General features: G+C 35.7%; 2 protein-coding genes and 1 long non-coding RNA gene across 3 annotated transcripts; all 3 read left to right on the top strand.

The window, feature by feature from the left end:
- The first annotated feature begins 4,433 nt into the window (after positions 1 to 4,433).
- LOC110860096 (cyclopropane-fatty-acyl-phospholipid synthase) lies at positions 4,434 to 7,083 on the top strand. The gene is made up of 4 exons (XM_022109162.2): positions 4,434 to 4,596; positions 4,926 to 5,193; positions 5,865 to 6,388; positions 6,673 to 7,083. The coding sequence occupies exons 1-4, from the start codon at positions 4,435 to 4,437 to the stop codon at positions 6,946 to 6,948; spliced, it is 1,230 nt and encodes a 409-aa protein (XP_021964854.2). The 5' UTR covers position 4,434; the 3' UTR covers positions 6,949 to 7,083.
- A 6,643-nt stretch (positions 7,084 to 13,726) lies between these two features.
- On the top strand, positions 13,727 to 15,276 carry LOC118439037. The gene is made up of 4 exons (XR_004837200.1): positions 13,727 to 13,760; positions 14,043 to 14,102; positions 14,276 to 14,363; positions 15,054 to 15,276. It is a non-coding gene; the product is annotated as an uncharacterized LOC118439037 (long non-coding RNA).
- A 5,532-nt stretch (positions 15,277 to 20,808) lies between these two features.
- On the top strand, positions 20,809 to 23,628 carry LOC118438993. Its single transcript, XM_035859987.1, has 2 exons — positions 20,809 to 21,926; positions 23,058 to 23,628. Exons 1-2 carry the CDS (start codon positions 21,798 to 21,800, stop codon positions 23,355 to 23,357), a joined length of 429 nt encoding a protein of 142 aa, XP_035715880.1. The 5' UTR covers positions 20,809 to 21,797; the 3' UTR covers positions 23,358 to 23,628.
- The last annotated feature ends 1,436 nt before the right edge of the window (positions 23,629 to 25,064 follow it).

Genomic DNA, 25,064 nt, shown 5'->3' with positions numbered 1-25,064 from the left:
CTTAAAATTTTGCATGCAATTTGACATTGACATTTATTTTATAGTAAACAAAACACATAACTTGACCTTAGTTGATTTTGACTTTAACACTTCTATACGATATTATATAACAGTTATATAAAAATGTATCTCAGCATAAATTATAAGAAAATGAATGGATGCCAATAATTCATATAAAAATTGTAAATCCACCAAGATTGCAAATATTATTTTATTTATTTATTTATTTATTAATTCGTCAAGTTTGCCATGTAAATGGCTTATTACACTTGATAAAGAAAGGAACGGATTACAAGAATTGCATTTAGAGAATTACATAAGACGCAGGTATGAGTGAAATGATATTAAATATGTTTAAAGAGTATAATATAATTATTGTCGGATTATAAATTTGAAATAACGTAAAATAGTCAGTAATATTTAGGTAAAGGAAGAGATTCAGAGTAGTAAGTTACAAATTTATGTTAGTATGCTTCCATTTTCAAGAATGAACTTTTTCAGCTCACGTTTAAAAATGATAACATTTACATTTCCGGTGAGACAGCTTGGTAATTTGTTCCATGCATTAATTGCTAAATAGTTCATGCATTTCTCACCACTTTTGTTTTTAGGACAAACTGTTGATCTAATTGTATCATTTCCGCGTGTAAAATGGTCATGAATTTCTGAACTTCGGACAAGAAAATCATTAAAATATGGCAATTTACGTTGGGAAACTTGAAAAATGAAGAGATTAATTCTATAGAAATGATTTTCTTGTGGCAGCAACCACTTCAGTTTTGTGTGCATGTAATCACTTACAGGGTCAAATTTGCGCATGCCTAATATGTTTCTGGCTGATTTTCTCATACATGATTCAATAATTCTTAAGTGTTTTTTCGCTGCTGTTCCCCAAATTGCAACCATATAGTTTACAAGCGAAATTACACATGCATTCATGATTTTTAGATAGTTTTGCATAGATATGATTGGTCTTAGAGGGTGCAATGATTTGGCAACAAAATGGCATTTACGGGAGAGATCATTAATATGGTCATACCATGATAGCTTCGAATCAATTTTGAGCCCGAGACATTTAATAGTACTTTGGCTTGTAATGGTAACACCATCAAAATTGATAGTGATTTGGCCGATTTTAGCAACATTGTGGGCATTTCCAAGAATAATTAACTGTGTTTTCTTGACATTTATTTTCATGCCATTACCTACCATCCAGTTTTGTACAGCCAGGAGGTCGGATTCAACTTTACGAATCAAAAAATTAAGGGAGGAAGGTGGACCAATGCACAACTGCGTATCGTCTGCATACAGTATTGTTAGGCAATTTTTTATCACAAGGGGTAGGTCATTGACGTAGACACAAAAGATCAGAGGGCCTATCACACTTCCTTGCGGACAACCATGAATTGTAAACTTGACATGAGATAATTTACCGTTTGCGCCTTTTACAACTTGAGAGCGATAGCTAAGGTATGCGGAAAACCACTTAGGGTCTATTCCATACCAACGCAATTTCTCAAGAAGGAATTCACGAACCAATACGTCAAAGGCTTTGGAAAGGTCAAGCGACACAAGGATGCAAATATTGCCTAAATTGATTTGGTTATGGACCGAATCAATCAAAGCTATCATCGCAGTTTCGCAAGAGTGGAAAGGACGAAACCCAAATTGGCCTTGATAGAGGATATTATGCTCAGACAAATAGGTCATGATTTGATTGTGCGCGCATTTTTCAATTAGCAAAGATAGGAAGGGTTGTGCGGCAACAGGTCTAAAGTGTATTGGCTCAGTTGCATCATTCTGCTTGGGGATAGGTGTAATAACACTGGTCTTGAGATTTTCAGGAAACTGTGATTCTAATAGGGATTTATTAATAATGTTCAATATACCAGAGATAACGTTAGGTGAGCCTATTGTCAGTTTGAGCATTAAGGGGGATAATCCAGTAATATCTGGTTGTGTCTTACTTGAATTTTTCAATTTACGAAACTGGGAAATTAAAATTTTGTAATCTACTGGTTTAAAAGTGAACGTTGATTTTGAGCTGAAAGGGAAATTAGGAGGCTTACTTGGGCAAGGGGTCAGAGTCGATTCATTTGAGACACTACAATAATAATTATTGAGCGTGTCGGGGTCGATGTCTATTTTTTGTGCCTTATTGTCAATTAGTTGTTTCTTCACCGTCCAAACTCCTCTCGTATTTATCATGGAATCAACCTTATGTTGCGTGTCTATGATCAAGTGCAATTGTATAAGTTTATTCAAAATGTCCAGCCTAGTTTTTGTTACTAAATTTGGATTTCGTTTATGAAATTTATAGATTCCATCCCGGAACAGTTTAAGCTTGATTGTTTGTTCGGACAGTTGTTTTGGCCTATTGGATGGTATAAACGATTTAGTGCGTGTTGGGCATATTTGTCAAATAGTGCGATGTGAGTTTTTGTAAAGTGTGAAATTGCTTCGTCAATCGGTAAAGTATCTATATCAGAAAAGTCAAAAGTGTCAATTACATCGTGAGCAAGTGATGAATAATCAATTGCTTTAAAGTTACGATACGAAAAGGTTTCCTTTTTTGCTTTCTTAATTTTCATATGTCGTGATATAAAAGTTGCCTCATGATCTGACTGTAGTGGCTGATGAATAAACGATGTTATACTCTCATCATTGTCATTGGTTATAATTAGGTCAAGTCGCGCCTTTCCTCTCGTGGGTCCGTTAACAAGCTCACGAAGTGATAAGCGTTTGAGCAGATTTTGAAATTTTTTAATTTGAGTGTTATTTGTATCCTCCATATGAATATTAAAATCGCCACATATATAAAAGTTGCATTGTTTCTCCAAATGCTCAGAAAACAATAGCTCCATTTCGTCAATATCAGAATTTGAAACCGTGAACTTCGGCCTATACAAACAGGTAACAATAAATGATTTAAATTTGTCAAGTTGGAATTTTATAGATAAAAACTCTGCTTTTGCCAATTCATGTCTCTCCAGTTGAATGCGTTTATGAGTTAAGGACTCGCGAAATAAAATTGCCACACCTCCACCAAACTCATTCATCTCTATCATGTCTAACTATCCTGTATCCTGGTATGCTCATGAGGTATTATGTAATATTAACAGGTTTAAAATTTAGCATTGTTTTTAAATCGGGATATTAATTTCGCTTGGATAAAACCATTGTTTCGACTGTGATAATTACACTGTGATTTGTGACTTAATTGAAATACTGCGATTTTTGTGATTTTATTAGTCTCCAGGAGTATGATCAAATCACATTAAATCAAACTGCGATGTGATCCAAGGAACATTGGACAGTGTTCAAAATATCTAGTTTTGGACGTCAAAAACGAAACCCTGGTAACAATACAGTGGAGGAACTAACGTCACGCGAGATTCGTCTCATATAATTAGTCCAATCCTGCATAAATTATTCGCTTCCCACTAAAAACAGTGCAAGTTAAAATAAAATAAAATTACATTATTATGAGTGCAATGACCAGTCAAAAGTGTTGAGGAATTTCGAAACGCCCATCATTATTTGCTCCCAACCTTATCCAAGAAAACTTGTAGAACGCAGAAAAAAAAAATTTTTATATTTATTTGCAAATTTCTTTGCATAATAATTAAAATTTTCTACTCATCTAAGTCGGAACAGATTAAAAATCTGATAGTAAAGCATCTTTTCCCTGGAAATTCCAGGCAGGAATATGGAAAATCATTTACAAAATCGGCCCAATTTTTGTTATTAATCGCAATAAATAATATTTAATAGCCGGCACGATCTTATCTCCAAGTTTGCCTATTTACTAAATATTTTCCTCAAGTTTCTCATTCTGGTTAACAACTATAATTAATTTGTACAAATTCAATCCCACAAGGAAGTCCGTGCTGCATGTTTTTTTTTAATAAATTGGAAAAATTATCCACTTAATAAAATCCAATTAAAATCAAGAGGCAACCGTTTCTTTCTAATCTAAATACAACAACTTGACCATGTTGCCATGGCTACTCTCCTCTTGCATACATATATTTAACATCCGGTCAAGCAACGTGGGAAGACAGTCACATAAAAAATGCTTTGTAACTCTACACCTAATTAAGAGAGACACGACTTTATGTAATAGAAATTATATAATACTTTTAAGTTTTTAGCATATGTTATGAACAAGTTGCGTAATAATAATTTGCACTAAAGATCGGGGTTTTTACCACAAGGTAATAATTACCCTGTAACTTTTCCCTGTCTGACTGTAATTTAAATATTTCCTGAAATGCAACATGCAACATCCTGCCCTACATAATTCCATCCCATCCAGCGTATCTAATCCCTAATGAGGAAAAGCGTTACCTGTGAAAAGTCACTTTTTTAAAAAGCAAAGTTCTCGGTCTTTCTTTCTTCTCCATGGCAGTCAACCAAGACACATCGGACACGATGCAGCTCCTCTACATGGTCACAGTTTTTTTGATAAGGTGCTACAAAAGGGTGGAATATGGGATTTTAAGGTTAATTGGGCCACTCATTTTGCCAATCGTGATCAAGAAGTTGGACCAGGTGGGGATCACGATTAATAAAGGGGGTCCGTGCGATATTAAGGTGAGGAGATGGAGTATACATATAGTGTGCAAATTTAGTTTATATTATTTTTACGTGTTTCGCAATTTTGCAAGAAATAATCTGTGTATTAAAATATATTAAATTCTTGATAAGCGTTTGATATCCAAAATGTAAATTTTAGCAGTTAATATCCATAACGAGTTCGCAATTTCGCATCGCAGCATATTTTGCAAACTAGACTTTGAGATGAGAGATTACGAGATTGAGAGATTGAGATGAGATGAGATAAGAAAATTTTCACACATTGCCAACTTCGCTTTTTTGCAATTGTGCGAAATTTTTACTAACATTGCACCTGTTTTTTACAGAATCGAAATTTCATGACCAGCCAAGACACCGTGTACATTCGTGCCATAAATGAAGGAATCCTTGGTTTTGGCGAATCCTACATGGACGGGGATTGGGATGCGGAGGACATTCCTGCCGTCTTTTACAAAATATTTGCCAATGACGCCCCAATTTTGAGAATGTTTATGAATCCCTGGAACAGATTTCTGTACTACATGCAATTCTCCTTCTTTAATTTGCAAACTAAACAGAGAGTTTATGATGTAGCGAAAATTCATTACGATTTGGGTAGGTGGAAAATTTCTAAAATAGAATGTCTTTTTTTGCAAATTATTTTTTATAAAATTGTCAAAAACACAGATAAATATATTCGCATGTTTATTTTACAGGTGTTTTTATGCTTTTTTGGTTGCGGTGTTTTAGGTTTGTGCATATTTTAGTGTGTTTTTCTTATTTAATGAATTTTTTTCGGGGTATTCACGTCACTGTTGTAAATAGTGTGATTGGCGAAATTTCTAAAAAAAGATACATCTATTTTTGGCAACTCCGTTGTTTACGAAGAGGAGGTGAATACCCCCATGGTAACATTTCAAAATAAAAATTATTGATAAATTCACAAAAAGTTATTGCAAAAAAGTTAAATCCATATGAAAAAATTAATTTGTGAATTCTTGTGAACAAAATTTGCCAACTCGTTATGAATACTACTATCGCAAAACTAATACTAAAACACATTTGTTAATGTTGAATTTTGTATCAAAAGTTAATTGCGTTTAGAGGTATTCACGTCATTTTCAACGTCGATGTGACAAACGTTGTAAATTTCAGCCAATTATTTTTGCAATTCACAATTTTGCTGCTTTACGCGAATACTCCCTTTAAATATTTAATTTGCTTAATACCTATTTACAATTGTAAAAATTTTACAATCAATTAATTATTTTTCCTTTTTTCCCCAGGAAACGAATTCTTCGAAAACATGCTCGACTCCACGATGAATTACACCTGTGGATATTTCAAAGATACCGACAACCTTGAAAAAGCCCAGCTCGCTAAGATGGACTTTGTCGCAGCAAAGCTTGGAATTAAACAGGGTATGACTGTGCTCGACATCGGGTGTGGATTTGGCGGGATGGCGCGCCACCTGGCGATAAATTATGGCGCTACGGTAACAGCTGTGACAATTTCGAAGGAACAGGCCACCTTCGCGCAACAAGCTTGCCGCGGACTTCCTGTCACGGTGAAGGTGATGGATTATCGGGACGTGTCCGGAACGTATGACCGTGTCGTTTCCTTGGGAGATTTGGAACATATCGGGCCTGCGAACTACGGGACATTTTTTAAAACTGTGTCGCGATGTTTGAAGGAGGATGGACTTTGTTTGATCCACTGTATGGGAAATTATCATGACGTGATGCCCCATCAGGAACCATTTTCGGCAAAATATGTCTTTCCAGGAGCGTGTCTTCCGTATTATACAGAGGTATTGTACAAATTCAGAGTTTCTGGAGTAAAAAAAAGTATTTAGAAAGCGGAAAACACTAGAGAAAAGCGAAAAACACCAGGAAATAGCAAAAAACACCAGTAAACATCAAAAACACCAGTAAACAGCAAAAAACACAAATAGACATAAAAAACACAAAAAACGAAAAAAATACTTTTTGCAACAAATTTGAAACTCTAGCCTGATTTTTTAGACCCTTGCCGAAATTAATCTCAAATTTTGAATTCTAAATTTCTGAAACCCTTATCTTATTTAATTTCCAGGTAATGGGTTCCCTCCAAAATTTATTTCTAATCGAAGACTGGCACAATTTTGGAAACGATTATAATCTCACGTCTGTCGCGTGGAGGGACAACTTTATCAGGAACTGGCCAAAGCTACAACAACTGGACAAGATTAAGTATGACGACAGATTTTACAGGATGTGGACCTTCTACCTTGGCGTGGCAATAGCGTTATACAAAGCTAGAAAAATTCAATTATGGCAAATTGTCCTAAGTAAGCATGGAGTCGTGGGAGGATATCGGTCCGTGCGATAGGCGAAAAAAAATTGCGAATAAACAATACATTTCATGACAAAATAGATACATAACAATGTTGTATATTTTATAATACTTTGAATTTTAATAAATCATTGGCACTATTTAATACAACTTAAACAATACTAACTTAATACAAACTTAATACTTCCAAACATGTTAATAATGAAATAATAATATAATAAAGTAACATACTCTTAATTTTGAGTACATCCTGAGTCTCAAATTTTAGGATGGATTTAATTATTTACACGGCACACGCATTGCAATTACATAATACATCAATTACTTTCAATACGCATGTCACGCGTATTTTATTGTTTGTGTTACTTATTTTTAGTACGGGAATACTTGAAATAAGGACTAGGATGTTTTAGATTGTAGGTACAATTTGAAGTTCATAATCCTATACCTAGTACGAAAATTATGGCATCATTCTACTACTTTGTTAGTGGTAAATGTCAATGTTTTATTTAAGTACGCTCTCCATACTAAAATCTAGTGGGGACCTCTCGATGTGACAAATGCGATACGTACGTCCTTAAATTTTAGTGCGTTGCTACTTATTTACCGAGGGCATTTTTAACAGTGTGGGCGGATCACGTCACCCAGGTGAATGCACAGTTGGAGTCGATTCATCCCCATGATTCGATTAGTAGGAGTGCCGAACCGCTCGGAAAATTGGGATGGGTTACTGGGGGGGTGACTTTGTCCTCTCCAGGGTTGCGGGGCTAATGTCGTCAGGTTTGGCGGAGAAGTGGTACAAGCTCGTGAAGGAGAAGAGTGTCACGAAATATGTAAAAATTGCGGAAAGGGAGAGACAGGCTTGGAAAGGGTTGAAATTTGAGAATTTGATGGGCATTTTGCCAATATTTCTTGCCTGTTGTACCATTTCAGCTGTAACTTTTAGCGTAGAAGGGTTACTATTTTGTAAGAGGAGAACGAAAGTTTTATATTTATAAATAGCATTTTATTTTAATTATGTAAATATTAAATAAAATAGTCATGTAAACTTAATAAAATATTTGACTTCAGTAATTTTGCTTAATGTTCATGAAATTGGAAACAACTTTTGGAAAGTTTCATGCAGGATGATTTTGTCCAAACTGGGATTCTGGAGAAAGGGGTGTGGCTTCTTGACATGGATGAAAATGTCGTATTTTTTTAATATGCGACTAAAATGTGTGAAGTTTAGTAAAGTTACAGCAATAAAATTTAACCCTGGAGAGTCTGAAGTTTTTATGTTTCATAATTACGTAATTTTTTTTCATAGTAGCGAAAAAAATATTCATGCAATTCGCAAAGTAGACAAAGTGGTGGTGGCAAGGTAAACACTTCGCACATCTGGTTTGTGTATTTTGTTTTGCAAGAAATATTTAAAAGGTGAATAACTGCACTATAATTAGACTATAATTAGTTCCAATTAAGTTTTACATAATTTTCACTGCTTAAACTACGTTGCTATAGTGACATGATGGCGAACGAAGAGCCAGGATCCATTTTTGAAGTAAAGTTATTAAAAAATGAATTTCTGACATTTTTGAAGTAAAGTTACTAAAAATGAATTTCTGACATTTTAAATTTAAATTTTCATTGTTACTTTTTTAAGGAGGGCGATTCCACCTTGATAAGTCAAGATAATGACCATGCTGCCATCCCCCACTCATTTACTGGACCTTTACTTAATCATGATGTATAATTTTTTCACCCATAGTTTTGTATTTATGCTAAAATTTTAATTTTATTAATTTTCCCCAGATAATTTTACACGTCTGCAAATTTCTCGCCATCTCGGACATCAAGGAATGCCGTCTAGTTTCCCAATCCTGGAGTGATGGTGCTACCCCCATCCTCAAAGCTAGGACAAGGATCGACATCTTCCTCTATCCCGAGGGGGATGAGGACTGTGACGATTTTGAGGACCGGTATATCTCCAATGTCGTCAAAAAATTGAACTTTAACAAGGTCAATATCCGCCTAGAGATTCCAACCCGACGAAATTATGATCTTCCACCCATCAATTTGTCAAATTTTCCAATCAATACCCTCAAATCAATATGTGTCAAGTACACTAACACGTATAGAACCATAATTATGACCTCGTCCCCCACTCTAGAAGAGCTAATCTTTGAAGGGAACCACCCCTCTGATTTCCATCTCTGGAAGGAGTTATTTTCCCAAAATTGAGAAAGTTGGTGACCATAGGTTCCTTGTATTGTGGGGATATGATTCTGGGAAAATTTGGTCGCGCAATAACCAACTTATTCCCAAATTTACAACATCTGGAAACCAACTGCTGTACTTTATCTGGAATTGCAAGGATGGGAATGTTATCAAAGTTTCCGATGTATGTACTTATTTTTTTATATTTTAGATGATGATTCTAATTATTTCATTATTTCCACCAAATTCTGTCAGATCGCTAAACTCTTTGGTGTTTGATTATATCTTTAATATAAAAAATATGGAATTTCTCCTACAAATCCCTGGCAGCCTGAAGAAATTGCAATTTTTGGTTAACAATGGCCATTATTTTGACCAACTGCCCTCAATTTTGTACGAGCTGATGAAGAAACATGCCCCCACTTTGGAAGACGTTTCCATCACCAGAGACAGGAGTGGATGGAAGAATGAACTGGAATGGAAATTTCCAGTATTCCCGGCCCTGAAGCGGTTTACGCTCTGCGGTGTAATTTTTAGAAATTGTTTGTTCGAAACTAGCCCAGGAAATTTTGCAGGAATAGATTACAACGTGTCGTTCCCGGTGTTAGAAAGCTTGAAAATCTTACACATTTCAACTGCAAGAATTAATTTGAAGTTCAAATTTTGAACGACGAGTCCGCTGTGGCTGCATTTCTTCCAGAAAGATGTGCAGCTATGCGATCGCTTAAGAATGTGGATATCAAATTTGTCCCCCGAGGGTGGCCAGACAATGCAGAATTGTTGGATCAAGTTCGCCTCTATATGCGAATGTTGGATTTATTTCCGTACGCGAAAGATTCAGTGACGAGAAATTGCAAGGAATTTGTGGGATCGCAACGCTTCTCCCACTGGGGTCAACCAATATCAACTACCCGTCGATAAGAGACCTCCGGAATTTACTGTGAACTTTGAAACAACTCGCGGATGAGGAGATGATAACTACTCTGTACGTGCACTATTGACTGTTGACTTTAAAATAACTCCTTATTTTACAAACCTAAGGCAGTTTAATCTTTAGTAACAGTTTTATTACACGTACTATCAATTTACAATCACACAATTACAATTAACTCATTAATTGCTAAGAATTACCGGATCACAATTTAATGTATGTCCGTATCACACAAAAGTTGGCTGCGTAGTGCCGGACTCAGTCCGTTCTCTTCCTCTCTACTACTCCGGACTCAGTCCGTTCGTCCTGCCTTGCTTCCATGCCGGAACTCAGTTCCGCCGCTCTCCATAGGTGGCGACTCGGAACACTTGAGTCACTTACTTACTAATTATTCTAGCACAAGAATTACTCTTACTAATTATTCCTTGCGCCAATTTTCTATATTCTTTCTAAGTTAGATAACTAATTATATTATCTATAATATACAACAATAAAAAACCCCGTTGGCCTTTGCCCTTTCCGAGTTATCTCTATAATAATACATTGGGCCCATAAGAGTAAGGTTAATTTCGAAACTTTTTCCTTTGCACCAAATTTCGATATTATTAGCTTAAAATACTCTTAACATATCATACAATTATAACAATAAATAATATGGACTTTGGCCTTTACAGGTTTTGACCTAGAGCCCACTAAATGACCAATTGTCTCAAAATGCCCCCAAAACTACCTTTAATTACAAAATAATGCCAACTAACACCTGACTAATGACTGCTAATGCCGACTAATGGCGACCAATGGCGACTAAAGGCAACTAAATGCTGCTAACTACTTAATAACACCTGTTAGCACCCTATTAGCAACGACCATAACTACTAAGACCTGAGTTCAATTTCCTCTTAATTAACGATTTTAGACTTAGCACATAATCTAGTTTCCGATAACCTTAAATTCTATACACCGGAAGCCACTCAGTAAAAAGTTATCCTACTCACTACCTGTTGGATTTAACATTTCTCCCACCTCTTTTCTAATATTGCGCATTAATTATAGAAAAGAAAACACTTATATTCAATTACTTAATTATGTATCTAACTATTTTTAAACTGATTACATACAATTTTAATAACACAAATTGTCAAAAAACACTCCACGATAAATATTTCGAATCAAACACTTGAGCACTGTAACAACAATCAGTCCTTTTCACTCACTTGACTCTCCCACCGTGTAAATCACGCCCCCTCCAATTTGAATCCTCATCCGACGACGTGTCTGGTGGGTACTGATATGTAAGGAAGGCTAATCGGCGGGTTATCTCTCGATTCTGCTTGTTTATTGCCTCTCGATTGGCAGATATTCTTTCTCTCTTGGTAGGTACTTTCTCCCATTTTCCAGATAAAGTCCACCCAAGTCTTGTTTGGATCGCCTTGTCCAGGTTTTTCTTGTCTGTATTTTTTTATCCGCATTTTGACTTGTCCAGTAACACGTTGTCCCATTATGCCCGGAACCCTACATACATACCTTGTAAATAATTTCGTAATAATTACCCAGTACTCGCAAAAGAACTGTTACAAGAAAAACTTATTGTAGCAACCACAGTTTGTCGAATTTTGAAAAAATAAGCACATCACTGAAAAGCCAATGAAATTCTTTATAGGAAATATTATTCAGCTTTCATAATTTCAACCTCATTAGGCGACACGAGCCAGGAGACTTGGTGTCCACTTCACGATCGCGGTACGCATGCGTTCAAAGGGATCTTGGTGCCATTTCTAGAGGATAGATTTTTTCTCGTACTCCAAACTTGTGTGGGGTTTAGCACATGTATCTGGCTTCAGTTTGGGCCACATATCATATTCCAGAAGGTTGAGGTTCGGCGATGATGAATTTTATTCTTGGTCCGAAATGGAGTCAAGAATTTTGAACTTTAACCACCAATTTACTATTTTTACTTTATGAATAGGACCTGAGCCATCCTTAAATGACTAGTGACTATTTTTGAGTCGAGAGTGGTTCATTAGTACCCTAATTCGCTCGATAACTCGAAAAAATATTTTTTGACACGAAATTTCGACCTCTGAGGATGAATAATCACTTTTCCGACCAAATCCGAGTTAAAGAATCACAGAAGCAGTATAGTGGGTCAAATTGATATTTTTGAAATTTGTGTACATAATATGGACCAATGGGGTGTAGACAAAGTGCTTTTGCTTATGTTATATGGCCTCAAGGGTGAAAGTTTGCTCATCTTTTCAAAATATTTATTTTCATTTTTCAAGCGCGTACCGCACGATCAGCGCATTCTGATGGCTCTATTTTTACTTGACGTGCGGTAAGGAAGTATTTCTCCTCACGCCTTAAAGACATAAGTCCAATGTCTAGTTTAAGGGCCCGGGACATAGTTTTACTCAACCCGTTCATTAGCAGGGAAATTTTTCTTAGGGTCCGGCATGAATTTGGACAAATTCAGGTTTTCTGCACCTTCATCATTTTTTATGACCTTTTTGACCGTTCCTTTCCACCTTTGTTTCACTCATCAACACTACTGGTGTCAGTGGATCGTTGTATAGTTCGGTCACTCATCTTGCGATCAGTTCGGATTTTTATTGAGCAATTGAAAAATGATGATTTTTTTGTTTACCAAAATGTTGCCAAAAAATCGCAAGATGTCTTCTTCACCAGTCTATCAATTTGGTACCTTGGGTCACAAAATTTTTTGAAACATGGTTTCTGACGGACAATTGCATGGAGATTTCAATAAAAAGCAGTACAACTTTCTAAAAAAAATGTCTAGCCTGCTTAATTCACCCGGGGAAATCTTGTAACACTTCTTTTGCGAGTACTAGGTATTATCTGAGAAGGTGCAGGAATGCCGATCTGGAGCCAAGACGTTTAATTTTTTAATTTTGCACATTATGTATGATGGTTATGGTGAGAATAAATCAGTATGCAAGACTTGAAAAAATTACCTCCAACAAGTCTTCTTGGCCAAAAATTTAGCATTTCGATATAAAGATAAAAATCGACATAAGTATGTCTATTTTGCTCAGGGGACATTATGACTAAAACGGCTACATATTTCTGAATACGACCAACGACAGAAATTATGATGCGATTCTAAGGAAGTACTTGTGACCTTTTGGAGCGATCTGTCAGTTGTCAACAAACTCTACGAATCCATACCAAAAAAGTTCTTGAAGTTCCGAGCCAAATAGGAATTTATCGGTAAGAAAAATAACCATCCGAACCGAATCCGAAGTTTCGGTTGGAAAAATAACCATCCGAATTTATCGGTAGGAAAAATTTCCATCCGAACCGAATCCGAATTTATCGGTTAGAAAAATAACCATCCGAACCGAATCCGAAGTTTCGGTTGGAAAAATAACCATCCGAATTTATCGGTAGGAAAAATTTCCATCCGAACCGAATCCGAATTTATCGGTTAGAAAAATATCCATCCGAACCGAATCCGAATTTTTCGGTAAGAAAAATAACTATCCGAACCGAATCCGAATTTATCGGTAAGAAAAATAACCATCCGAACCGAATCCGAAGTTTCGGTAGGAAAAATATCCATCCGAACCGACTGATTCGGGTAGACACTTTATCCGAACGTCGTGTCTCACTTCACGCTCTGCTCAATTTGAGCACGTGGCGGGATGACTAAAACCTGAAAATCATTCCGGCTCACATAACATCTGCTTCGCTACAAAAGGTCAGCAAAAACAACTTTAATTATTGCTTTAATTAATTTAACACCCACATCAGCAATTTATTTATGTCTCATTCGTCCAACTCCCCCATAAAATTACTTATTATTCGTGTCACCAAAGTAAACAGACTTTTTACTTCAATTTCATTTCCAATCTGGTTTTACAAACGTTTTTGATTTTTTAACACAACCAAATTAATATATTAATATATATTATTATACCATGCTAACTTCATACATAATTTTACTTGCAAAAATTAAAATAATCTTGTTTTTTTACAAAAGTTGCAGAAAACAAGATTTCTAATAACTCGCCAAAAACCCGATAACTTTTCAATTGCACGAGTAAGTAATTACACAAATTATAAGTTTTCATCAATTAATGTTTAATAATTGAGACGGCACCAATTTAATTTTGATTATCACTCACTGATCCTCTTAATTTATTTATAAAATTCTAATTATTAATTATCCTTCCTTAACTGAAATTAACTTGCTCGTTACTAAAAAATCCACAGAAACAGACTGACTCCGTCCGTAGCCGCCATGGGTGATAAGACGACTCTGGGGTCAACCTTGGAGCCCTCGAACCAGGAAACGATTGAGGTACGCTCGAATTTTTATAGCCGGTCACCTCATTTGCATAATTTGACGCATTCGCTAGTATTTGTTCAACACGGAAAGCCGAGGAAAACGGGCATACATAATGAGATTTATGCAAATAAGATAACCATACGTCGGTTATGAATGAAAAATAACTTTTTTCATTTATTGACCTACAGTCTTTCTGAGAATGTTTACGGTCACTAGTAGGTCACGTAGGTCAAAGCATATTTTCTCATATTGGTCATATTTTCGGGTTTTAGGACATATTCATATTCCCGATCATATTTCGGGTTTTTCTTGTTCATTTTATCATTTTTGGCAAAATTCTAAGATTTGGTAACCAAATCGACAGAAAATGACAAAAAAGTCAGTTTTCTCATAATGATTCATTGTGAGAAACTTTCAGAAATTTACGTTCACTTTCGCCTAAGGTGATTTAATTCATTGGGGATGAATTAAATCACCCCAGAACTTGTTTAATTGATAAAAATTGAGCATTACAAGAAAATGTATTAAACAATTAAGCAAAAAATTTAAAAAATAAAGTCATTTTTATGGTCATATTTTAGAGATTTTTACGGTCATTTTTCATTCGTATTTCGAGGTTTTATCGGTCATTCATATCCGACGTCTGATCATGATCAGAACGTACCTTATGGACGCTCCCTAACGAGATATTTTCCCTTTCAGAACGGTCCAGCTTCGACGGGACACCTGTTTCTGGTGGTGAACGAAATGACCAGGCGCGGCGGAAGATGATTTTGGCCGGGGGGACAATCCTAAAAATTCTCCAAGCCGCTCGCGCCTACGGCGCTCGCGAAACTACCCCACTGCAAAGTGCAAAAAGGCTATCTTTTCTTATTTTTCATGCATTTTTGCTATTTTCATGCCTTTTTGCTGGTGGAATATCTTATACGACCTACATAACTCACAATGTAGATGTGTGAGGTGGTTATCGGCGATTGCACAATGGGCCAGGTGTCGGAAAATGTGGCCATTAAGGCAGTATCTTGAATTGGCTATTCTGATATACCATTGTGTACTACATAACTAACTTGTCCTCCGTGAAAAATTTTTAATCAAACGTTACACCCACTCAGGAGAACCAAGGGTGTAAACTTTTTTAAAAACATTACGGAGATGGGGAAAATGTATCTACTAGCATCTCCGCTCATCTCCGGGCTCAATTGACTCCCTATTGATGTCAATCGGTACCCAGTAGTATGATAAGTATTCCCTGCTGCGTGTAGCTGCGGTAACCAAAACCTGCTATGACCACACCCACTCAAAGTTGTTGAAATCAAGAAATCAAATTCAAGCTAAATTGATATAGTTTAACAAACTCAAAATATCCTCTGGCATGCTACATGCCACAACAGTGTGTGGTGCTCACAGGGACGTATTTTGATTGTCAGACTCACACCCTCAAGGGGGTGGGGCCATCATAAGCATTTTTATTCTAGGTAACATAGTCATGCGACATATCATTCTTCTGGGCTATATAAGGGGATTGTTATGGAGAACGATAAATTTAACAATCAGATCACTAGGGGGTGTGGCCATTGTATTTTGGGCCAGATTTTACGAATTCTGGCCAAAAATATATATAGGCGGCACTTAAAGTCATAAAAATAATTGTTTGCGTACAAGTATAAACTAGAGTATGGGCTGCCAGAGGTAATGTTTAATAGCAAACTGGCACACCCACAGGGGGTGTCATTAGCTCCATTTTTAGTCTAAGTAAACCCAGGCATGCGACCTATGATTCTTCTTGATTATATGAGGAGATTAGGATGCAAAGCACTAAATTCTAAAATCACACCCCCAAGGGGTGTAGCCATAAACGCCTATTTTAGTCTAAAATAGGCGTTTATCTAAAGGTGGTCTAAAATAGGCGTCAGTTAAAATTATTTAGTCCCCTCCCAATCGATTGGGAGGGGACTAAATAATTTTAACTTTGGTCACGCTCATAAATCAGCGGACCCGTATTTTTGCGTTTTCCTGAATGGGCATGTTTGGTGGAATTAAAAAAAAATTTCAGCCAAAATTCAGGTTTTTAAAAACGCTGTAACTTTTCTAATTCTAACCCGATTTAAAAAATAAACCCAATTTGTGTTCAGAATTACATCCCTGAAAATATAAAAATTGATTTTTATGTAGTATGCATTATTGGTGCGTTATGCATCAAAGCCCCCAATTCTTTCGCATCATTTGGTGTTTCCGATTGTCAGATACCAACGGTGCTATTAATCTATGGAAAATTGGACCAGGGACACTTTAATTTGCATCAATCGATGCAAAAAACTCGTCAACAGACCGACGGACATACGGACAGACGGACGGACAAGAGGAATTCAATAGCTCCCGTGCTATGCAGGGTGAGCTAATAATCCAAGAATACGAAATTAAAATTAAATGTAAACCTTGGAATAAGGGATTATAGCACAATTAATTCTTATCTCAACAATTAGAAACAGTAAACATGTTTATGCTCGAAAAATGCTCCAAAACATGCTATAAAAATGTATATTAAAAACCGAAAACGAGTTTTCGAGTGTGTTAAAACCGGTTTTTCGGAAAATTGCAAAACCAGTTTTCGGTTAAATTTAAAACCGATTTTTAACATGTTCTACGAAATAAGAACAACCAATTTTGGATGTCCTACTTACAAATCCTTCGAGACTTATTTTCTAAATAATCAAAGAGTTATGTAAATTCTCTCATTTCTTGAAATCAAATGTTACATGATATTATGAATTCGTGGAGAGAGGTCTGAAATTGTAATCCTATATTTTGTATGACTCATATCAACGTTTTCATTAGCTGAAGGTCTATCCCCGCAAGAGAAGATTCGGGTTTAAAATTGGTAAGTTGTTGACTAGGAACATCGGGGCTCGAAAATGAAGGACTACATTTTCCCACACTTAATATGCATTTATCTTGTGGCGTGGGACAGAACAATTATATCTAGTGTATAGGGCGTGCCGGTACGGCCCTTCGGGCCGTACGGCCTGGTGCCAGCGCTCCACCTAGAAGCATCGTCGGTACGGGCCTGGATCTTTCTCAGATACTCCTATGAAATTATACAAATTATAAAAACGTTTAATTTAAAAAAAATTATCGTTTTTTGCATTTTTGTAAACAAAGAAACAGATTGAAAATATTAAATTTGTCAAATTTTAAAAATCGAATTTTTATAAATTATATAAGAGAAGCCTGAGAAAAATTCTGCTTAATTTTTGAAATCGGGAAACTCGAAAAGTTACTGCATTTTGAAAAATCCTGATGTTGGCTGAAATTTAATTTAAAAATTTTTCCAAGGGCGAAAACATGCGCAATCTGGAAAACGCAAAAATAGCGGGCCACCGATTTATAGGTCCATAAATTATGGACTATACAGACAGTATGTATGCAAGTAAGTAGTATGAGGGGGCTAGAATTTGACCTCAAAAAAGGGGTTATGGACATATCACGTTGCTAAAAGTGGTGCAAATGGGGCGTGCAAAGATGCCTTGACATGGAAACGGTTATGCACATATCACGTCGTTTAAAGTGGTGCAAATGGAGCGTGCAAAGATGCCTTGACATGGAAACGGTTATGCACATATCACGTCGCTAAAAGTGGTCCACATAGAAAACGTTATGCACATAGTGTATCATGCTATTTATAGACCACGTAACATGCTTTTATGATGTGGTATGATATATACAAATGGTACCAGTAAAAAATACAAATGTACAGTTTTTATTTTTTCTTCATTTTTAAGGTAAATTATTATTATATACAAAACAATACTAAAAACTAAAACAGTTAGGTGAGGTTGATAAAAATTATGCTCATAAATTTATCAGTTTACTGCAGAACATTGCAACATAAAAATACTAAAAAAATTTAACGAGTTTAATCATAAAATTATGCTTGTAAATTTGTCAGGACATTGCAACATAATAATTGTAAAAAAACTTGAGTTAGGATGATGTGCTCATAAAACCTATCCTAATAAATGTTACAAAAGTAAACTCATTGAAGCCTAGCATGCTTTATTGTTACAGAAGCAAAAAAGCGCTGATTTAATTGATCCCGTTCTTTTCGGAGATCATCTGGCTCGTAATGATCCGGTTGAATTGGATAATCGATTGCTTTCGGCAAAATACCGTCATGAGCTCGTTTGCGTGCTTTTTCATTTAAGCGGTTGAGGCAGTTTATCTTGCTATTAATAATTTTTTCTCGTTCTTCCCAATCACGAAAGTCCCTAAACGCTTTGCAAGAACGTCTGCCCTCTGTGATTATGCGGATACGGTGTCGGTTGTCACGACCAAATAGGTCACAACCAAAAATCCTTTATGTATGCCAGTAATTTCCTTCGAACAATGTAGTTATAAATAGAATTTCATGCCGCAGTTGGTGCATAAAAGGTACTGTGTAAGTAAAGCATATTGAGTCCATGCAGTCACGAAATGTTAGATAGCCGAGCTGTAATAGTTTTTTCCTGTTGTCCTCTATTAAGGACACAATATTCGTAATTGGCGCAGAATCCTTTGACTGTAGCGTTGGCACATACCGTAAACACACAGTCACCTCTGCTGTCTGCCATATATGGAAAAAGATCATGGAGACGATTTTTAAATTCTTTTAAAGTGAATGTAGCATCATCAAACTCGCTATAACGTGGCTCAGTACTGTCACGGATTTTAAATGTTCGTCCCCAAATTTTAGTCAACTGTTCAGCAACATAGACAATTGCGGTAGTATAAATATAGCGAAACTTATCGTTATAGTTTGGATCATAAAACGCCACTAGATTTTGGATTGTATCAACAAGAACAAATGTCGCATGGCCGCTGTTGATACTTTTTAAAGGCAAAAAGTCACGAAAATATGAAGCACCAAACGTAATGGGAATAAAGAGATAGGTTTTATTTTCATCGCGCATCGCGAAAAGAAAGTCGTAGTTGCAGAAGAAATAATGCATACTAGTAGAAATTTTTTTACCGTCAAGGGATGAATCAATACAAAAAAATTTAAAAACTGCTGTGCATGTTATTTCAACGTTCGCCGGTGTTCGTAATGATGCCAGGAACCCATTGGTCGTACAGTCATATGCTCCAAAAGAGTCGTCAGGTCCATCACCGCTCACATCATACGACCGTAATAAATCCTGTGCCTTGCTTGTAGTGTAAGCATGGTCGACGTCAGAATCCCATTTCAATCTGCCCCAAAGTTTCTGATGGTCCGGTCTCCATTTTGAGACAGGATTTTCGTCGCCAAAAATTGTTGTGGTTAATTGGTCCATATATTTTTCTACAGCGACAGCTACCGAAACTGCTTGGAATACCTATAATAGATCCAAATTTAAAATAAGTAGAAACCCTTAGTAAAAAACTAAACTTAGATGAGTTTGGAATGAAAAGTGAGACAATTCTTAGGGAAAAAATTAAAAAATCGTTATATAATAAAAATCGTTATATAATCAATAAAAATAAAGCCTTTGCTGAGGTTGAAATTAGGAATTAGTGAAAAAACAAATTACAAAAAAAAACTTGCAAATAAATCTCGAAGTCTTTCCAATCTTTTTCCTAGACAAATCCGGAGTTTTTCGTTAGAGATTCTTTTCACCAACTAAGTATTTTGAACTGCAAAGGTAAAGCTATTTTACGGGTTAAATTTGGCCCTTTTTGACCTTATTTTTGAACTTTGCATTTGGTGACCTAACTCACAAGCAGCCGGGGAGCCGGCAATTAGACTTTAATGCTCTTCCGCCGCAGCCTGGCTTTCGGGCCAGTCTACCCACCAAAGTACATACATTTGATACATTTACATAATTCACAAGCAGCTGACATATTTGAGTTTGAGTTTGACATATTTCAGCTTTGAGTTTGGGTCTGACAATGCAAATCTTATACGTGTAAAACTCAGATCTCAATCGGACCAATTTTACTTTGTTGGCCACCAGAAATAAGCACACCCAGATTTTTTTCATTTTTCCTAATGCGCTAATTTGAACATGAGGCGTAAATTTTAAACTGTTTTCCAGCCAAAACCTCGGTTTTAAAAAATTCTGTAAATTTTCGAATTTTAGCGCAAATCAAAAAATTCGAGAACACGTCTCTTCAGAATGATTTACTTCACTTACAAAAAATACACATGCTACATTTTTTGAAAATTCGATAGAGTTTGTAATTTTACTGAATTTCAAAAACTTGCAAAAATTCTGAAATTCAAATTTCATGTCAATTGAATTTTTTATAAGTTAGGTAGATGATTCTGAAGAGACATGCTTTCGAATTTTTGGATTCGCGCTAAATTTCGAAAATTTACTGAATTTTTTAAAGCCGAGGTTTTGGCTGGAAAACAGCTTAAAATTCGCGCCTCGCGTTCAAATTAGCGTATTAAAAAAATGCAAAAATATGCTTATTTTTGGTGGTGAACAAAATAAAATTGGTCCCATGGAGATCTGAGTTTTACACGTGAAAGATTTGCATTGTGAGTGTTTTCCTGGCTTGTCAGAGCGTCGGTATTTCGAAAAACGCTAAGCGTTAACTTTTAGGGGGGGGGGCTGTTACCTTAGACTAAATTAACAGGAAGACAGCCATGCTAATTTAGATTTTCATAGAATTCCCATGGAATTAAATACCCAAGACCCTATAGAACAAGAAACACTACTGATGAAGTCATGCATATTTTTTTCTGCGTGGCAATTTTCCTACGGAGAAAAGTTTCATGTGATGTTCTACTTCGGAAGGCAATTTTCTTGGCATGTCTTAATCAACCATTTTAAATCAATCGTTTTATGAACGCTAAATAATCGCGTTTCTAGAATAAAATTAAATAAATATCGAAAATCCTTCTCGCCCTTAATTTTCTCAGTTTTTGGTTTGATCAAAATAGCATAATTAACCCTATATGGATGGAACCTTTCTCAGATTGAGAAAGAAGCCATTGTGCAACTGGAGAGTAGGCGTCGTTGTTGTTCCCAAGTTCTTCTATAAAAATTTTTAAGAAAACTGAACAGCTCGTTAGGATTGATATAACTTAAATAAATATCCTTTTGTGTTAGTGCAAATCTCTTAACTAAATTCATCAACGGAATTAAGGAATTAAATGGCAAAATTTTATTCTTAAAATAGTAAAGCCGAAAAGGATTTTGGAGATATTTATGTGCACTCTAAGCCAATTTTATTTGAGCCTCATATTAGTCTCAATTTCTTTGAAATAGAAAATAGCATGCAAAAAAGTTTTTTCATTATTTACAAAAAATGAATAGAAGACATATTTTTTGATTTTTTCAACGATTAAATGCTTATGTAAATTAGATAATTGAATGATTTTAATCTCAATGTTTTTCGGGGGGACATTAACGTTACTTGTCCCCCCGGCACATTTTCTGGGGGGACATTGTCCCCCTGTCCCCCCTGTTTCCGCCGCCACTGGAAATGACGGAAGCCAATCGTGAACTAGCCGTTCTCCTTCTACGGACCATGGGAGTTGTCTACACGAACGGCCAAATTCTGGCTCCAGGCTCACCCTTGCCTCATCATCACCCCGTTCCGGCAACAATTCAGGTACGTTGTACATACAGGGTGGTTTAAATTAGGGATGCACCGAGTGGTGAAAAATAAGACTCGGCCGAGCACCGAGTACTCGGCAATTCTTGAAACGAGTACTCGGCCTAGCACCGAGTACCGAGTAATACATAAAAATCTGGCAAAATCTAATAGCAATGGGTATCTGTTAACGTATTCTTCTTGATTTTAACGGAATTATATAGTGTCAATCGATTCACTATGTAATTAATACATGAAGTTTGTGAAATTGTGAAGCGGCTAAAATTTTGTCGACGGGTATGGCGGGGATATTTCCATACGAAGAGCTGAAAACGCGTCTGAAGCTTAGAAAAATTACACTTTGCAAATTCACTGCACGTTTTTTTCCTATTCCGAAACAAATATATCCCATCCTCAGTATAAAGTGATGTTGTCTTATGAAAATGTGATATTAACTATGTACATATATCTGTGATCGACTGAAACTAGTTTGGTCAGATTCGGTGACGTTGGGTGATATTCATTGCTAGGACAGTACAAAAAATTGGGTTATTTCGTCGTCGCTGATGAATTTCGACTAAAAATACGCAAAAATGTGACGAAGTATATTTTGCAAAACCCAAAATGCAAGAAAACTTCTTGAAATCAATTTCATGGACAAAATAATTTGTTAAAAATGACCACAAAAATTGAGAAAATACTCGGCCGAGTCCGAGTAGTAAAAATACAGGCCGAGTCGGCCGAGTACTCGGTGCATCCCTAGTTTAAATGTCAGGTTACAATGGAAAATTTTTCGATGGGAAACATTCGTAAATTTCCATTAGTTACGGATTTGGGATTGAGATTTTCATTAATTTTTATCAAAACTTATGGAACACTGATGACAAAATTATTAAAATATTGAAGTTCAGAGGCAAAATTTCTGTAACTTATGGAGATTTGCGAATTTTTCCCATTGAAAAATTTTCCATTGTAACCTGACATTTAAACCACCCTGTACATAAGTACTCTCCATCTCCATTACTAATCCGTATTAAAATTTGGGGGTCCTTTAACTTTGAGATTTTCATCATAACAAAAACTGATTATAAGTTCCTATTAAGAACGTTCCCTAACCAACCAGATATACTTGTTTATTGTCCATTACAGAGCGGCCAAACATCCTCGACGGAAGCCCCCTTATTTCTACTGGTGAACAACATGACGGAAGCCAATCATGAAATAGCCGTTCTCTTCCTACGGACGATGGGAGAGGTCTGCTCGAATGGCCAAATTCTGCCTCAGATCACGGATGTGGCCACAATCCAATACGTTCGGGAGAGGGTGGACAGCTATTTGGAACAATTGCTGGCTGAATCCGCAGCGGATGACTGGACCGACGTCGAGGACGACGACGACGACGACGACGACGCCGACGATCGGGCACCGGTTGAATCGCAACCGAATTAAAAGGAAGTCTTGTTTTGATGAATTATTACTTGGTTTGATTACTTGCTTTATAAAAATTAGTCTTGTTTCGTTATGTAGTTTATGGTTGTATTTATTCTCTATTTGGTAGTAGATTATTATTGAGAGGTGCTTTCTAAATTTCATTGTTATACCTTTTTCTGATCCTAAAAAATAAAGGAAGATATTTGCTCACGAAATTGTTTAGAGTGTAATCTTTGATATCTTAGGCGTGATGACTTTATTAAATAATTTCCATCAAAATACTGCATGGAATGTAGTGCAGCATCGAAACAAACGTATATAAATGCATCCCTGCCCAGTGTTCGCCAAAAAGCAGGGCTTGGTATATGATTTTTTTAGTGACTTTTTTGCTGTTTTTGTGCGTATTTTTGCCAAATTTCATAGTGTTTTTGTAGTGTTTTTGACATGTATCTGCTCAGTTAACATGAGACGAATGCCAACAAATGACGCACATTTGTATAAACTTCTAATTTTAAAGATATGAACAAAACATGTAAAAATGAAAATTAAATGAATTGCATTACATGCAAATTAGAATAATTCTAATTTGCAAGAGTTATTATCATAATTATTATCTTATTTTTCACTATAGAATCAGCAAAGTATTTGCATATGTCAGCCAAATGTGTAGGCTAGAAATATGTATTAATTAAGCATCGATGTTTAGGTTTCATTAATTATCTGCAAGAGTGTAAGCTTGTGTATGTAATTTATTTTTCATAAATGAGTAAACAATAAAATTATTAATATTAATTAGCATTTATACTTCTATACATAATCTGTTTCCACTATGCAAATCTATGATGAGGCGAAAATTAGCCAAATTCTGGGCAAAAATTGTTAGCCTGCAAACAAATTGTGCAGAATTATACACACAAAACTTACTTACAATGCAAGTTTTTTACGTGTACAACTCAGATCTGGTTGGGACCAATTTTATTTTGTTCACCACAAAAAACAAGCATACCTGTATTTTTTCGTTTTTCATAATGCGCTAATTTGAGCGCGAGGAGCGAATTTTAAAACATTTTTCAGCCAAAACCTCGGTTTTTAGAAATCATGTAAATTTTCGAATTTTAGCGCGAATCCAAAAATTCGACAACATGTCTCTTCAGAATGACTTACCTGACTTATGAAAAATCCAATTGTCTCGAAATTTGATTTTCAAAATTTGTTGCCAGTTTTTGAAATTCATTAAAATTATAAACTCTTTCAAATTTTTAATTTTTCAAAACATAATTGATGATACTAAAAGCTCGCTACGCCCTCTGGCTAGGGCGTAGCGATCTTTTAGCCTGAGCGATAACTTGTTTTTAGCTTTTGACGTTTTCGTTTTATATGCTTTTTCACTTTTATGCTTTTTTGCTTTTATGCTTTTTCGTTTTTACATCTTTTCACTTCTTAAATTTTATGCATCTATTTGAGAAAAGACCCTATTAATTGTGTACTACACTATTCATATTATGTTTATTTATTTGTCTTAAATTGTTTGGTTAAACTTTCGTATAGGCTATACATACTTTACAATTTGACTCTGGATAACTCAGAATCGTAGAATATTCCTAAAACCATGGTGTTTGTATTGTCACTTATTTTATATGTAATTGGGTTACTGTTAATTACTTCTGTAACTTTATACACTTCATTCGAATAAGTTGACGCATATCCTTTAGTGAATATTTTCTT

Source organism: Folsomia candida, unplaced genomic scaffold (assembly GCF_002217175.1).
Source record: "Folsomia candida strain VU population unplaced genomic scaffold, ASM221717v1 Fcan01_Sc029, whole genome shotgun sequence".
NCBI classification, from domain to species: Eukaryota; Metazoa; Arthropoda; class Collembola; order Entomobryomorpha; family Isotomidae; genus Folsomia; species Folsomia candida.
The sequence above is the reverse complement of the archived record's forward strand: the minus strand, read 5'-3'. Positions and strand labels throughout refer to the sequence as shown.

What these genes read in the sequence shown, in the direction of transcription:
- LOC110860096 (XM_022109162.2), top strand. Translation starts at nt 4,435, where the DNA reads ATGCAGCTCCTCTACATGGTCACAGTTTTTTTGATAAGGTGCTACAAA. An exon ending in GGGGTCCGTGCGATATTAAG is followed by an intron (nt 4,597 to 4,925) that starts GTGAGGAGATGG and finishes TGTTTTTTACAG; the next exon opens with AATCGAAATTTCATGACCAG. An exon ending in GAAAATTCATTACGATTTGG is followed by an intron (nt 5,194 to 5,864) that starts GTAGGTGGAAAA and finishes TTTTTTCCCCAG; the next exon opens with GAAACGAATTCTTCGAAAAC.
- LOC118438993 (XM_035859987.1), top strand. Translation starts at nt 21,798, where the DNA reads ATGACGGAAGCCAATCGTGAACTAGCCGTTCTCCTTCTACGGACCATG. An exon ending in CCGTTCCGGCAACAATTCAG is followed by an intron (nt 21,927 to 23,057) that starts GTACGTTGTACA and finishes TGTCCATTACAG; the next exon opens with AGCGGCCAAACATCCTCGAC.